This window comes from Sebastes fasciatus, chromosome 2 (assembly GCF_043250625.1).
Source record: "Sebastes fasciatus isolate fSebFas1 chromosome 2, fSebFas1.pri, whole genome shotgun sequence".
In the NCBI taxonomy this organism is placed as follows: Eukaryota; Metazoa; Chordata; class Actinopteri; order Perciformes; family Sebastidae; genus Sebastes; species Sebastes fasciatus.
The window spans coordinates 42,193,918-42,206,878 of record NC_133796.1 but is presented as its reverse complement, the minus strand read 5'-3'; the positions used below and the strand labels follow the sequence as shown (position 1 = coordinate 42,206,878).

Sequence of the window (12,961 nt, the reverse complement as noted above, 5' to 3'; positions counted from 1 at the left end):
GCCTCGCAGAGGCGGCAGGTATAATATGTCACCAAAAAGAGCACAAGGAATGCCCTTCACTGTTTCAATGCAACAACAACAGTTGCAGCTTTGAAAGGTCAGCGGTAGCCGAGGTCAGAGTTGAAATAATTTGAACTTTGAGCGCATCGCTCGGTTGCGGTTTCTCCCCATAGGAAAACAATAGCACAGCCAGCGCAGAATGATTTTACCGCTGATCATGTGTGGACGTCTTTAGCTTCCTGTGAAGGTTGTTTACAATAAAAAGAGAGGAAATAGTTGCTGATCACCCACAACTTTACATCTTAACCTGAAGCATACTGAAGGCATTATTTGAGGAGTTTTAGGAGTTTTTATTGTTTTAAATAAACTTAGCTATTTCACCAGAGCCTTTATTTGTCTAACAGCTGTTTGAGTGATGACGGCTGCTTTTAAGTTGAATCTGAAGTTGCCGAGGCAACAGCGCAAAAATGTAGCAAGCTGCTCAGAATTTAAAACAGGCTTAATCAAGCTGCGCCGTGTCAGGCTGCTGGACGGAGAGAAAGGCTCCTTTGTGCCCTCCTTTGTTTTTCCTTCAGCACCTCGACCTCTGCAGTCCGAATGGACACACGTACATCACATGGTGACCGGCTCCACATCAGCTACAACAACGCCAGTCAGCTGACAATATTATGGTCTCACGTTCCTGAAGCGTAGTGGCTCTTAATCAGTGTTTAATGATTTGAGGCCAGAGTCAACATCAGCTTTAGCTTTGTGAGTTAACATCTATAGTCTCACATTCTTCTCTGAATGCAGAGGAATGCTGGGAAATGAGGCCAAGTGGAAGGAGACGGTTGCATCAGTTTACCACTTTATACATCCAGTTTACATTATTCCAACCATTTCACAATGCCAAAGGAAATAAGGCTACTTCACAATTGTAGATCTTTCATTGAAATCAATTCACAGACCGTATGAGAAACTCATGCTGCCTTCAAATGGAACTCATGTGGTCATATTTTTGACATGGTAAGTTGTGCATCGTGTTGGCTTTTTTCTTTAATGGTGAAAAAATAGGCTTCAACGTCCAATAAAACGTCATTGTAGATCACAGCTCCTGAGCTCTGTCAGAAAACAAGCTCAAAGGCACTCAAATATGCCCTAAATGTAGTAATGCAGCGCTGATACAAAATATAAAATATAAATAAATGTCATTAAAGTATTTCTGATTTCCAATCAGCTTTCAACAACCTAACGGCATGTAAGAGCTGCAATTCAAACATTGATATTGAAAGAAATTAAACTCAACCTTTGTCAGGTATATTACATATTTGGTGTTTAGATAAATGACTACCTGAATGTTTTGTAGCTTTTCTAATAAATAAGGGAGAGGAGATAGAAAGTCTGAATTTAATGAATCCAGATACTTAATCAACTTGGAACCAGATCCAAAATGGAACCGGCTATCCCAACACATGGCACAATCATCAAACTAATTTGGTTTTCTTCTTACAGTTAATACGTCATTTTGTGTTGATTTTAGTGGTATTTCCGAGCACCAAAGTCCCTTTAGAAACTCTCATTTTACTGCAGCAGGGTCTGACAGTCTACCCCGCTCAGTACTGGTACTGGTTCTCCCTTGCCTCCCTTCTCTCCAGCGGGCCCAGCAATACGGCCTGGGCCTCCAGCAGTGTGGTGTCGGTGTTGGCTCCCAGCAGGGAACAGTGGAGCAGCGAGGTAAAGCTCTGCTACTCGCCGGAGGAGGAGCTGCTGCTGCCGGGCGCGGAGCTCTCCACCTCTCACCGGAGCTTTGACTGGCTGGTCGCTGCCGGAGGCCCCGCTGGAGGCCCCGCTGGAGGCCCCCGCTGGAGGCCCCCGCTGGAGGCCCCCGCTGGAGGCCCCGCTGGAGGTCTGGAGTCTGAGCTGAAGGAGTTTCTGGTGAACTTGCATGATTTTGTCTGATTTTGTGTGGAATCCGAGCCGGTGGCACCGATGACAAGCATTAAGAATAACTAGATAGAAATAGCCAATCTCCTTGTTGATGGTCTGGTTTACTTATGTAGGTCATATAGAGGCATCAGGATGAAATTCAGGCGGTTTCATAACCAGTTAAAAGTTCCTCACAGAACATTTAAATATGGTTATGTGTGTGTGTGTAATCTTACCTGTGTGTTGAGGCCCTTGCGCAGTGCAGCGGGCGTGTTGGCATAAGAGGAGATGGAGGAGCTGGTGTTGATGTCATCTGTGTCGATGTTGTCGCTGATGCCACTGCTCACAGAGCTGCTGTCATCCCAGCTGGACACACAGAGAGAGAGAGAGAGGTTCACTTTAGTACTCTTTAAACAATAAATCTGTCAGAGTGGAGAGGATGGGGGGTCCACATGGCCGACAGCAGCTCATGTTTGGCTCCTATTTGAAGAGACAGACATTAAAATCACACATCAGACGGTCATTAGAAACACAGCAGTGGGGTGTGATGCTTCTTACACCGTGAACAGTCAGCTCTTTAGAGACAAAGATGCTTTTTGGAGCTGCAGTGGGATTTTCATTTTTTGCAAATGAAGTGATAAAACTTACTATAAAACACTTCAAAGTTCATCCTTTTTTCCTCTTTAAAATGTGCTGTTAAGCACAGATGTGTACGAGGGCATCCCCCTCTTAGTTGATTAGCCGACTAAGATTTCTTAAGCCAATTAGTCTTTTTTATGCTTTTTTCATGCTGAATGACTTATTTCTATAAAACGTATGAATATCAGCTTTACAGATCCGTCAATTAAATCAACTAATCAATTAGTCTACAAAATCGTATGAGTGTTGAATAAAGGTCCTGACACACCAAGCCGACGGTCGGTTGTCGGACAGTTCGGGGCCGTCGGTGAGCGTCTGTCGGTCTAGTTTCTGCGGTGTGTCCCGCACCGTCGGCTCTAGTCTGTCAGAGGTTTTTCGGCCGATTCAGCATGTTGAATCGGCTGCGGAGCTCATCGGTGAGAGAAATCACTCTGATTGGCTGATCAGCTTTAACGAATCAGTCCGTGAGAAGAGAAACGAAGGAAAGCAAGTCAACGAGTAAAGTCAAGAGCACACACACAGAAGGCTCTTCTCATGTTTCATCTTCATCTCATCTGATCGTTCCAACACACGGATATTTTCACAGCGACATGAACATCTGGATTGAAGCTAAGTGGTGAGTGAGAGTGGTGTGAAAATGGTCGGCAAACCGCTTTGTTTCACGTACGTATCATAACAACGGCTTGTATATCCGCCGTCCTCGGTCTTCTGGTTTCCCTTTTTGAATGATGAATACAGACTACCGCCACCTGCTGGTAGGGAGAGTTATTTCATCTCACGCAGGCGCAGAACGTACCGGGTGTCGGCCGTCGTCTTTGCGGTGTGTTTAAATGCAACTTGTCGGCCAAGACAAAGGTGACGTGAACAGGCCTTCATCGCTGCTAGTTCTTTGATGTCGGCTCGGTGTGTCTGGGCCTTTAGTCGACTAAGGATTTCTTTGGTAAAGGACAGCCCTAATGTCATTTCCACTTACAGTATCCCTACAGTAGGTGTGTGAGGACGGTTGTTGAAGAGTGATTAAGGGTATGGACACATACCGGATGTGTCTACATGTAAAACAAATAATCTGTATACTTCATTTTAGAAGGAAATGAAGTATGAAGTTCTCTGTCTAGTTGTGTTTATGATAAATGTATGAAAAGAAAAGAGAAGAAAAACTACATTGTAACTACAATGGAAATAAAATTTTAAAAAAAGAGATCCGGCTTCTCTGACTGCCTGGTGAGTCTCTTCCTTTATTCTCCATCTGAAATGACTTCAGTTTGGGTACAAACACACACACACACACACACACACATACACATGCTGAATGGGGTTGTCTATCATATGAACAAAGGCTGGTTGGAGGGGTGACATCACAGGGTGCGTTTGTGTGTGAGTGAGCGTGTCTGTGAGTTGTTCAAACAAACCCATCTGAACAGAGCAAACACAGGATATTTGTAAATATGTGTGTGTATGTGTGTGTGTGTGTGCATCCGCTGGGAGTCTGTGGGGGACAGGAAGCTCGGCCAGTTGGCAAACATGACTCTGAAAGGACCAGAGGGAGGCTGATGGTCACGGCCAGTGCAGGGCTGGCTGCACCAGAGGACTGACACACACACACACACACACACACACACACACACACACACACAGTCGTCGGGGGTCCGTTCACTTAAGACTAATGACACATTAACAACAATGTCAAGCAGGTCTTTGTATGACAGTAGTGAAACAGTAATCACCATGACACACACGTCTCTTCACTATACCACATTAAACAGGGCTGCAGTTAAAGATTACTTTCATTATTGATTATTAATCTGTTGACTGTTTTTTGCAAGTAAACCGATTAGTCTATAAGAATCCCATCACAAGCTCCCTGAGCCCAAAATGATGTCTTTAAATTGTTGAAGACAATAGTTTTACTGTCCAACACAAAAAGATATTCAGTGATACAACGATGTGGAACAGAGGAAGCAACTCATCCTCACATCCTCACATCTCAGCAGCTGGAAACAGAACTTTTGACCTTTTTGCTTGATATTTTACGATATGTTGTTGGGGTGTGAATCACCAGAGGCCCCACAATACTTAAGTCACGATAAGATCTTAATGCGTTTTTAAACATTTTGCAATATGCTGAGTATTGCAATAAGATATATTGCGACATATTGCAAATCATTCCCTTTTTTCAACTGCAGATGATGCAGTTTGTTAACATGTGTTTTATATAATAAGATACAGTTTTCTCTCTGTTCATCTCCGAGTTTTCATTCACATAGCTTGAGGTCAGAGGTCAAGGGAAAATGGCCATGCCAAGCGTAACTTTGGAGCGTTATTAGAGCATTCTTCCCGACAAGCTAACATGACATGGTTGGCGACTGTGGCTCAGAGGATAGAGCAGGTCGTCCACCTATCAGAAGGTCGGTGGTTCCATGAGGTGTGTGAATGAGTATTTAGATCAGATCCTGGCACCTTGCATGGCAGCATCTGCCATCAGTGTATGAATGTGTGTGTGAATGGGTGAATGCTGACATGTAAAGCACTTTGAGTGGTTGGAAGACTAGAAAGTGCTATATAAATGCAAGTCCATTTACCATTTGGTACCAATGGATTCTTTAGGTTTTCTAGTTTCATATGATACAGGTATTTTCACTAGCTCTAGTATCACTAGTATGTTTCTAGCTCTAAGACTGAGCCCGCTACAACCTCTTAAAGACAGAATAGCGGCCAGTCGAATTGTTAAGAGGTTAATAGTTTATAATAAAAGATCAATACTTGATGCCCGTGAATCAATACAATATTGTCACACAAAATATCACGATACTTTGCTACATAGATTTTTCCCCACACCCCTAACATCTAGTTTAATTGATACTGATACCAAACAATACTTTTTCCGACACCTTACTGTAGAGCAATATGAACATGTTTTCTGCTTTTTAACTTAACAAAATACTTCTAGAAAGATCAAGCAGCCAAACGTTTTATTTTTCCAAATAAAATACAGCGTCAAAGTTCCTAAAAAGGAGGAAATATCTCTCGGGATCCGACCAAGCTTTTGATACTCAACAGTTGTTGACACCTGATGATACAGAAACATTTCACTCTACGAAAAAAAAAACTGAAGTTCAAATACCAGCACTTCATACGACTTCACATTCATCATTCATCTGTCACGTTAGATTTACAGACAAGCAAGTCAATGCAGTGTTGTTCAGCAGCCAGCCGGGAAGTCCTGAATGTTTCCCAGCAGCACATGAACACAACATCAGAATTATAGCATTCAAAAACTAAATCAAACCAAAAGATTGGTGAGTGCAATCCCACATTCAGATCACCCCCAAAATCTAATCAGCTGGCATTTTAAACAACCTTGCTAACAAACTGACAAGCAGAGAGAGAGGGGGGGTAAACACAGCTTCCCTCTGGAGTTACTGGCAGAATAACTGAAACAGCAGCAGAGCGGAGACGCTGGGAATTTCAAGAGTTGAAAGCATCCGTGGAGCACACGAGTCGAGGGGTGCTGAGAGATTCAGAGTGACCACAACCGTCTCAGCTCGTCCATCAAGCCACAAAGGGAAAGTCCCACACACACATGCACAGATAGAAAATAAAGATATGTGGACAGCATGAATACACAAACATATACAAACCCACAAAGATCTCAGCACTTCCTGAACACCGACTGAACCGCTCAGCCTACTATAAGGACAAAGTTTCCTCGACACACACATAGCATCTACCTGGTCAGGGTGCCTGGGTTGCCGTGGGAACCAGGGCGCTGCGGGAAAATGCCAAGCTGGACAGAGAGCTTCATGACTTCATGCCGCTGAGAGAGTTCACACAGCCAAATGTCTCTCTGTCTGCCTCTCTCTCTCTTTCTGAGCTTTCTCAATGTCTCTCGCCCTGGCAGCGTTCCTAGATTGAGCTCCTTTGTCGCTCGCTGCTCTGATGGTTCATCCCTCGGGCACTGTTTGTCTCTCTCTGGACTAACAGAGACAGAAACCGGGGGGGAGAAGAAGAGGGAAGGACCTGCCCTACTGCTGGAAACATGAGCCTCCCCCGGGACTGTTAACCACTTCACTGCTGCAGCCACGCCACTAATAGAGCACACAAAAACACACCCCGAGCTCTAAATAAGCCGCTTCAGCCTAACAAGAATCAAACAGCAACACAAGTCAAAGCCACATGATCACAGACAAACTCCCCCTGAAACTCAAGGACAATCCTCATCCCCACTGTTGCTTTCCTGTGTGCTTCCCAGCTATGGTTTGTGTGTGCAAGACTGCAATTTCCCAGACAGATCCACCCTGACTAACTGACAAGCCAGTGCTAATTAGAGATCAGGCCAAGCGGCGTGGCCCAGCCCACAGCCTCCTGCTGGCAAAGCAACCCGCCAGTTAACCACCGCCGAGCCCTCTATGGCCAATCACAGGAGACGGACACGTTAACTGCTGGCTGGCCCTGGGAGGAAGTGGTGCCAAGTGCAGGCCGACGACTAATAGATTATCACACTGAGGGGGGGGAGGTAAGGTGCTTCTTATTCTTCCTCTTAAAAGGGTCCGTTCACCAAAACCAAAAAAAAAAAAAAAAAAAAAATTCACTTCAGGGGCAGGCAGGTTCATTATTTATTTTAATATATTTTTTATATAATTATTACGAAGTGGTGTTTCTTATGTATTCAAATCCGAATAATCTAATTTTAGTCGAAGTACGTATGTTTTAGCATCAAAATGCTATTTTCCCAAGCCTTTCTAAAAACGTTTTCCCACATGACCTGACGTAGGTTTCATGATGATGCTGCTGCATATACAGTATATATAAATTTAGATCCTTATGGTCAGCGTAGTACATACAGTAACTTAGATGGCAGTCGGCACTTTCCCAGTTTAGAGAAACAAACAGGAGTACCGGCACAGGAGCAAAGACATGTGGATCGGGGCAGTAGCAAAACACATTTTAGACATCTAAAAGAAAAGCCCACCTAAAAAAAATCAATATAAAGTGTACCCTATATTTAGAATATTTTCAGCGCTTTACATTATCATCAGACAGCCCTTTTAGACGAGCAACTGAAGCCGTTATATCTATCTACGCTCTCTTCAAAGCCACCAGACTCCCTTGACAAATACAGTAATTTGACCTCACAGAAGACGGGAGTTGCTGGTCTACTGCTGCTTGATCGATTACTTTGTTTGTTATTGTGTGACTTTGGTGAATTTGCATTAACCCTTTAAAACACCAAAGTCACACAATAACACAAATAAGCTAACCCATCAGTGCAGCGGTAGACCAGCAACTCCTGTGTTCTATGAGTTCAAATTGCTGTTTTTATGAAAGGGCGTTATCTGTGTTCTTTTACGTTTTTTTCAAATGGAAACGAGCCGTTAGTAAAAAGCAGTAATGTAGGTTACCACAGTAAGCTAATCAATAAGGTTATGAATAATGTGAATGCAAGCACTAGCTGACACAAAGTTAGCCGAGCTCAGTTTGGAAATAACTTAAAGATTTTTTGAAATGGGGTTGTATGTATACTCCCGCGTTCTGTGAGGTAAAATTACTGTTTTTGCGAATGTAGTCTGGTTGCTTCAAGGAGAGCGACAAGAACAGCTTCAGTTTCACAATGGAAATGTCTTTCTGACGGCGAGGTAAAGCGATGAAGATACTCTAAATATAGTGTAAACTTACACTGATATCCATTGATTTTTTTAGGTGGCTAAAATACGTTTTTCTTCTGCTCCCATCCACAGCTGCTTTAATTCGCCACCAGACAGCCCTTTCTGACAGGGAAGGCAGTATATCGCTCTCTTCAAAGCCACCAGACTACATTCACAAATATACAAAATACATTCATTTGACCTCTCAGAATGCAGAAGTATACATATAACCTCCCAGTTATCTCCAAACTTAGCACAGCTAACTTTGACTCAGGTAGTGCTAACATTCACATTATTCATAACCTTATTGATTTGCTTACTTTGGTAACTGACGTCACTGCTTTTTGTTAACGGCTGAGTGGACGTTTCCATTTGAAAAAAGAAACAGAAAAGAACGCAGAAGGACCCGCCCTTTAACCTCTTACAGCATCCACTCATTTAGATTGTTTGGGGATTTTCAGATTTCGGTCTTCACCACAATACAGTTGGGGTGAATGGGACTTTGTTTTTGGTGCTCACAGCTATGGAAAATGATTGGATTTGTGTGCAGTTCAAACTTTGTGAGCGAGCTAAGACTTCATTGTCTCACTCAGTAAAGAAGCTGAAAGGCCTGTAAACCGGTCAGAGAGGACAGCAGCGGAGAAGGAAAAGTGACCCAAATCAAGCCTCTTGCCGGGTCCCTCTAGAAAGCTTTCTGCTTTCCCGAAAGGGTCAGAGTTCATAGGCCAAACCTGCAAAGAGATGAGCAGAGCGGGGGAGGAAAGGGGGGGGGGGGGGGGGGGGGCAATGAAAAAAAAGCTCTCCCATGTGGGTCAGCCAATAGGAGTGTCTGGAAGTGTCCTGAGAAAAAGGCCGTGGTTGTGTTTGTTTAACTGTTCTTGTGCGTGTCCCTCGGGACTGCGGTTAGCCTGGCAGCACTGTAACCCCCCTCCTGAAAAAACCCGTCCGACACTGGCACATGCACACAGGATGTGTGCCGCAGAAATGTACACACAGACATGCGGCCACAACAGAGCCGTGAAGCAGAAGTAAGGGGATTTCCTGTGTTTGAGGGGCGACTACTGGTCCTCACACTGCAGCTGGTTGGTAACACACCAAATCTCTGTCCTCTCAGACGGACAGACAGACGGGGGACGATTCTGACTGTCTCGCTGACTTTACAGACCTCAAAGTTGGGGGGGGGGGACACAGGTGAGGTTGTACAGACACAACATCAGGACAGAGGAGCTGGTGTTGAGACTTCAATCCAAACATAGCTCCATCAGAGACATGCATAACACTTTATTCCTGTTAGTTCATATGGTTTGCATAACGGAACAACGTGAAAAACTCGTTTTTCTCACGGCGCAAGGACACAACATGATTGTTTATCAAGTTTTCAGTGGAATCATATCTTGATGATCTGAGCTTTTGAAATGTTTTGATATAAATGTCGATATAATACCTGACTTCTGGTACCAATATCAAACAATATGTTTTGATGGCTTAGTTTGAGGGATATGAATATGTTTCTCTGCTATTTTTCATTTAAAGGAACAGTGTGTAGCATTTTGGGAAATCTATTGGCAGAAATGGAATATAATATTACTAAGTATGTTTTCTTTAGTGTATAATGACCTGATAATAAGAACCGTTGTGTTTTCGTTAGCTTAGAATGAGACGTTTATATCTCCATAGGTAGCAGGTCCTCTTTATGGAGATCACCGGATCAAGAGAAAGAAGAAAAAGGTTTTATTTCTCTGTAGGGTCCTTTCTATAATGCTGTCAGACACCTATAATAACAATCTGAGCCCATCAGTGGCAAAAACAAGAACTTTTAGTGAACGTAACGTTACATTGACGCTGCTCACTTGCCATCGCAGCTCGTTTCGCGGCTGCCAGTTAGGCCTGGGGCAATATATACATATTAAATCAATATTGTGATATGACTAGATATCGTCTTAGATTTTGGATGATGTAATATCTCCATATCGCCCAGCCCTACTGCTGGTTACAGCGTTCTCCTGCAATACTGGACCAATTTCAGTAATTGTTGTCCCCGTTAGTCACTTAGACACAAACACATGGGAAAATAAGGTCCAGGTTGAAAAATACCAAAGTTACCCTTTAAGAAGCACAACATTTGGGCTGGAGCCGCCTGGTACGAAAATGACACAGCTGTATCTGCACTGACGAGAAATGACAGAATGGGACTGGACAACACACTCAGGAATGTCTGTCTCTCTCCCGTGTCTGGCTCCATTGTCTCCCGTCTTTGGGAAAACATTTGCTATCTGCACTCTGAGAATCTATCAAAGCATTTCGATCCCTCTGGCTGCCTCTCTTCACTCAGATTTCCTCTAACTTGTCTCTTTCTCTCTGTTTGATGTGTAAACACACACTCCCTTGGATTCAAGCGACTGACCCGGATCCATGGTAAAATAAACTCTTCACACATGTGACACGCATCACCGGATACAGGCACACGACTCCGCTATGCTGCATCCGCTCGAAAAGCGGAATTTAAAAGACTAACCGGAGAAATGTGGAATTTCTCACGTGTGTGCAGACATACTTAAACACACACCGCATACCAACCAGCCCATTGTCGCCTCGGTGCTAGAATGAAACACAAGGCTGTAACTCCTGCATCTACACCTGTGTGCTATCAAACTGCATCATGGGATCCCTGGGGGCCAGATAATAAAATGAGGAAATAAAACATTTTCAGGAGTTAACGTTGAGCCACTTGTTTTTTTTCCACTATGAGCTTTGCTCCCACAGATGCTCTCAGTTGCTTCTCCATCTGAACTTAATTTCTAGTCACACAGCGCAAACATGTGCAATAAATAAAAGCTTTTTTGATAAAGAACCAGTATCTAAAAATGCAGTAAAGTCTTCAAAATCATTAAACTGCATTATGCTTGCCGCGTTGTTCGGGCACACACCGATTACATTACTTGGCCACCTCCCCCACCATCGTTCTGCTTTATTTCTTGAAATAAAAACCCATTTGGTTAATTTTTTTTTCCGTATCAGCGCTGTGTTATCAATACATAGTCGGAGGACGAATGCTACAAACTGAAAGTGAAAGTGTTTGCTACGTACAGTGGTAGCAGTGGTCCAATTTCCACACATACAGGACGATAGAGAATTGGCAGATAAGACGATGGCGGAGGATTTGGTGTCAAAGTGAAAAGCAAAAATATTTGGGATTTAAATCCAAAGCTATAAGGGAACCATAAAGTTAATAAGGCAATCTGTAAAGTTTTGGTATGAAGCTGTGAAGACGGAGCGGTCACAGCCGGTGTGCGTGGCGCAGCGGCGCCACATGGAAACCTGCGGCCACGCAGCGAAAGCTCGACCGGAGAGGCCAGACGACCAGCCGCCCAACGTTAAAGATCAAACTCAGCGCTCTACAGATATTGACCATCATCTTAAAATTTCCGGTGTAATCGGTAACACTGGTGTTGTCACGTTTATTAATTTAAAAAATGTAAACTTCCTTACGGTGACATCCCCAAACTGCATACTATTTAAGTGTGGAAACAAAAACACAACACACTGATTTCCAATTAATTATAGAAAACATGGATTGACTACCGACAGTGTGGACAGTTGTTAAGCTCAACATTAACCTTTTCTACCCCAAACATAGTTCCAACCCACCGAACTAATATCAACTCTTGTAGAGATCCCAAAGTTTACAAAGATACATTATACAGATATATAATATGTTAGGCTGAATTTGGGGAAATGTGTTTAAAATATTGCATTCAGTATAAACATCATATAGCTTCAATGAAGAGCTGGAATAAGCTGATATTATATAATAATATTTATATGATAATATCAGATAGTAATAAGAGGATTTGTCCAACCTTAAAGCTACTTAAGGTGAAATAAAATGGGGAAAACTGTGACTTAGAGGGTTAGAATCAGAAATTAAACAAACATGTTCCCATGTGAATGATACCATTTGGGGCTCAGAGGACAAAATCATATGTTGGTCTGTAGCCTGTTACATTATCAGGAGTCTGTGACATTAAAACCTCTCTCACATGGGCAAGAATGAAGGTCAAGGCTGCAAAATCAAGAAGTCTGTCGATAAGGAAGAGAGTGTTGCAAGACAAGACCATCTTTGTCGCTGGAGGAGAGCCCATTCCACGGCTGGCCGAAAAAAACACTCAAAAGCCTTGGGAGGCTGTACACTGCAGACTTATCTGCCAGACAAATGGGGAAGCTAGCTAAGCAACAACTTGCGGAGGGCTTGGCAAAGATTGAGAAAAGCCATCTGCCTGGGAAATACAAAGTGTGGTGCTACCAACACACACTATACCATCGGGTGATGTGGCCATGAAAGATATGGGAGATTCCCTCATCAGAGGTCAGCAGGATGGACAGCCTCGCTAACAACTACATCCCAAAGTGGTTGGGCTTGCCCCGCTGCTTTTCAGACGCAGGCCTCTTCGGTCGGAACATGTTGGAGCTCCCTATGAAATCCATCAGTCTAAGGTACAAGCAAAAGATGGCATGCCTTGTACTGGAGCTGAAGGACTCCAGCTGCACAGGTCGCAAGTGGAAGGCGCAGGCTGAGGTAGACCATGCCATCTCTAGTCTGCAACACTGGACGGGGTCAGTCCAGGCCAGTCTGGGGAACACCGCAACAGTTCTGGTCAAAAGCCACCAAGAAACAGCAAAAGACCATGGTGGTGGATGAAGTCACCAGGCTAGAGCAGGAGCGCTTCCACATAAAGGCAGGGTCCCCGATGAGACGCTACTGTGAATAGGCACAT

General features: G+C 43.7%; 1 protein-coding gene and 1 long non-coding RNA gene across 10 annotated transcripts in view; one reads left to right on the top strand and one right to left on the bottom strand.

Moving 5' to 3' along the window:
- Positions 1-12,961, bottom strand: part of nav2a (neuron navigator 2a) — a 190,079-nt gene that overhangs the window by 57,246 nt on the left and 119,872 nt on the right. For all 9 annotated transcript variants that reach the window (XM_074624398.1, XM_074624419.1, XM_074624408.1 and 6 more), the window contains one exon: positions 2,142-2,271. In XM_074624398.1, coding sequence (XP_074480499.1) covers positions 2,142-2,271 — 130 coding nt within the window. The remainder of the gene's footprint in view (positions 1-2,141; positions 2,272-12,961) is intronic.
- LOC141761517 (uncharacterized) overlaps positions 1-12,961 on the top strand; it is a 161,441-nt gene that overhangs the window by 69,059 nt on the left and 79,421 nt on the right. The gene's annotated exons all lie outside the window — the stretch shown is intronic.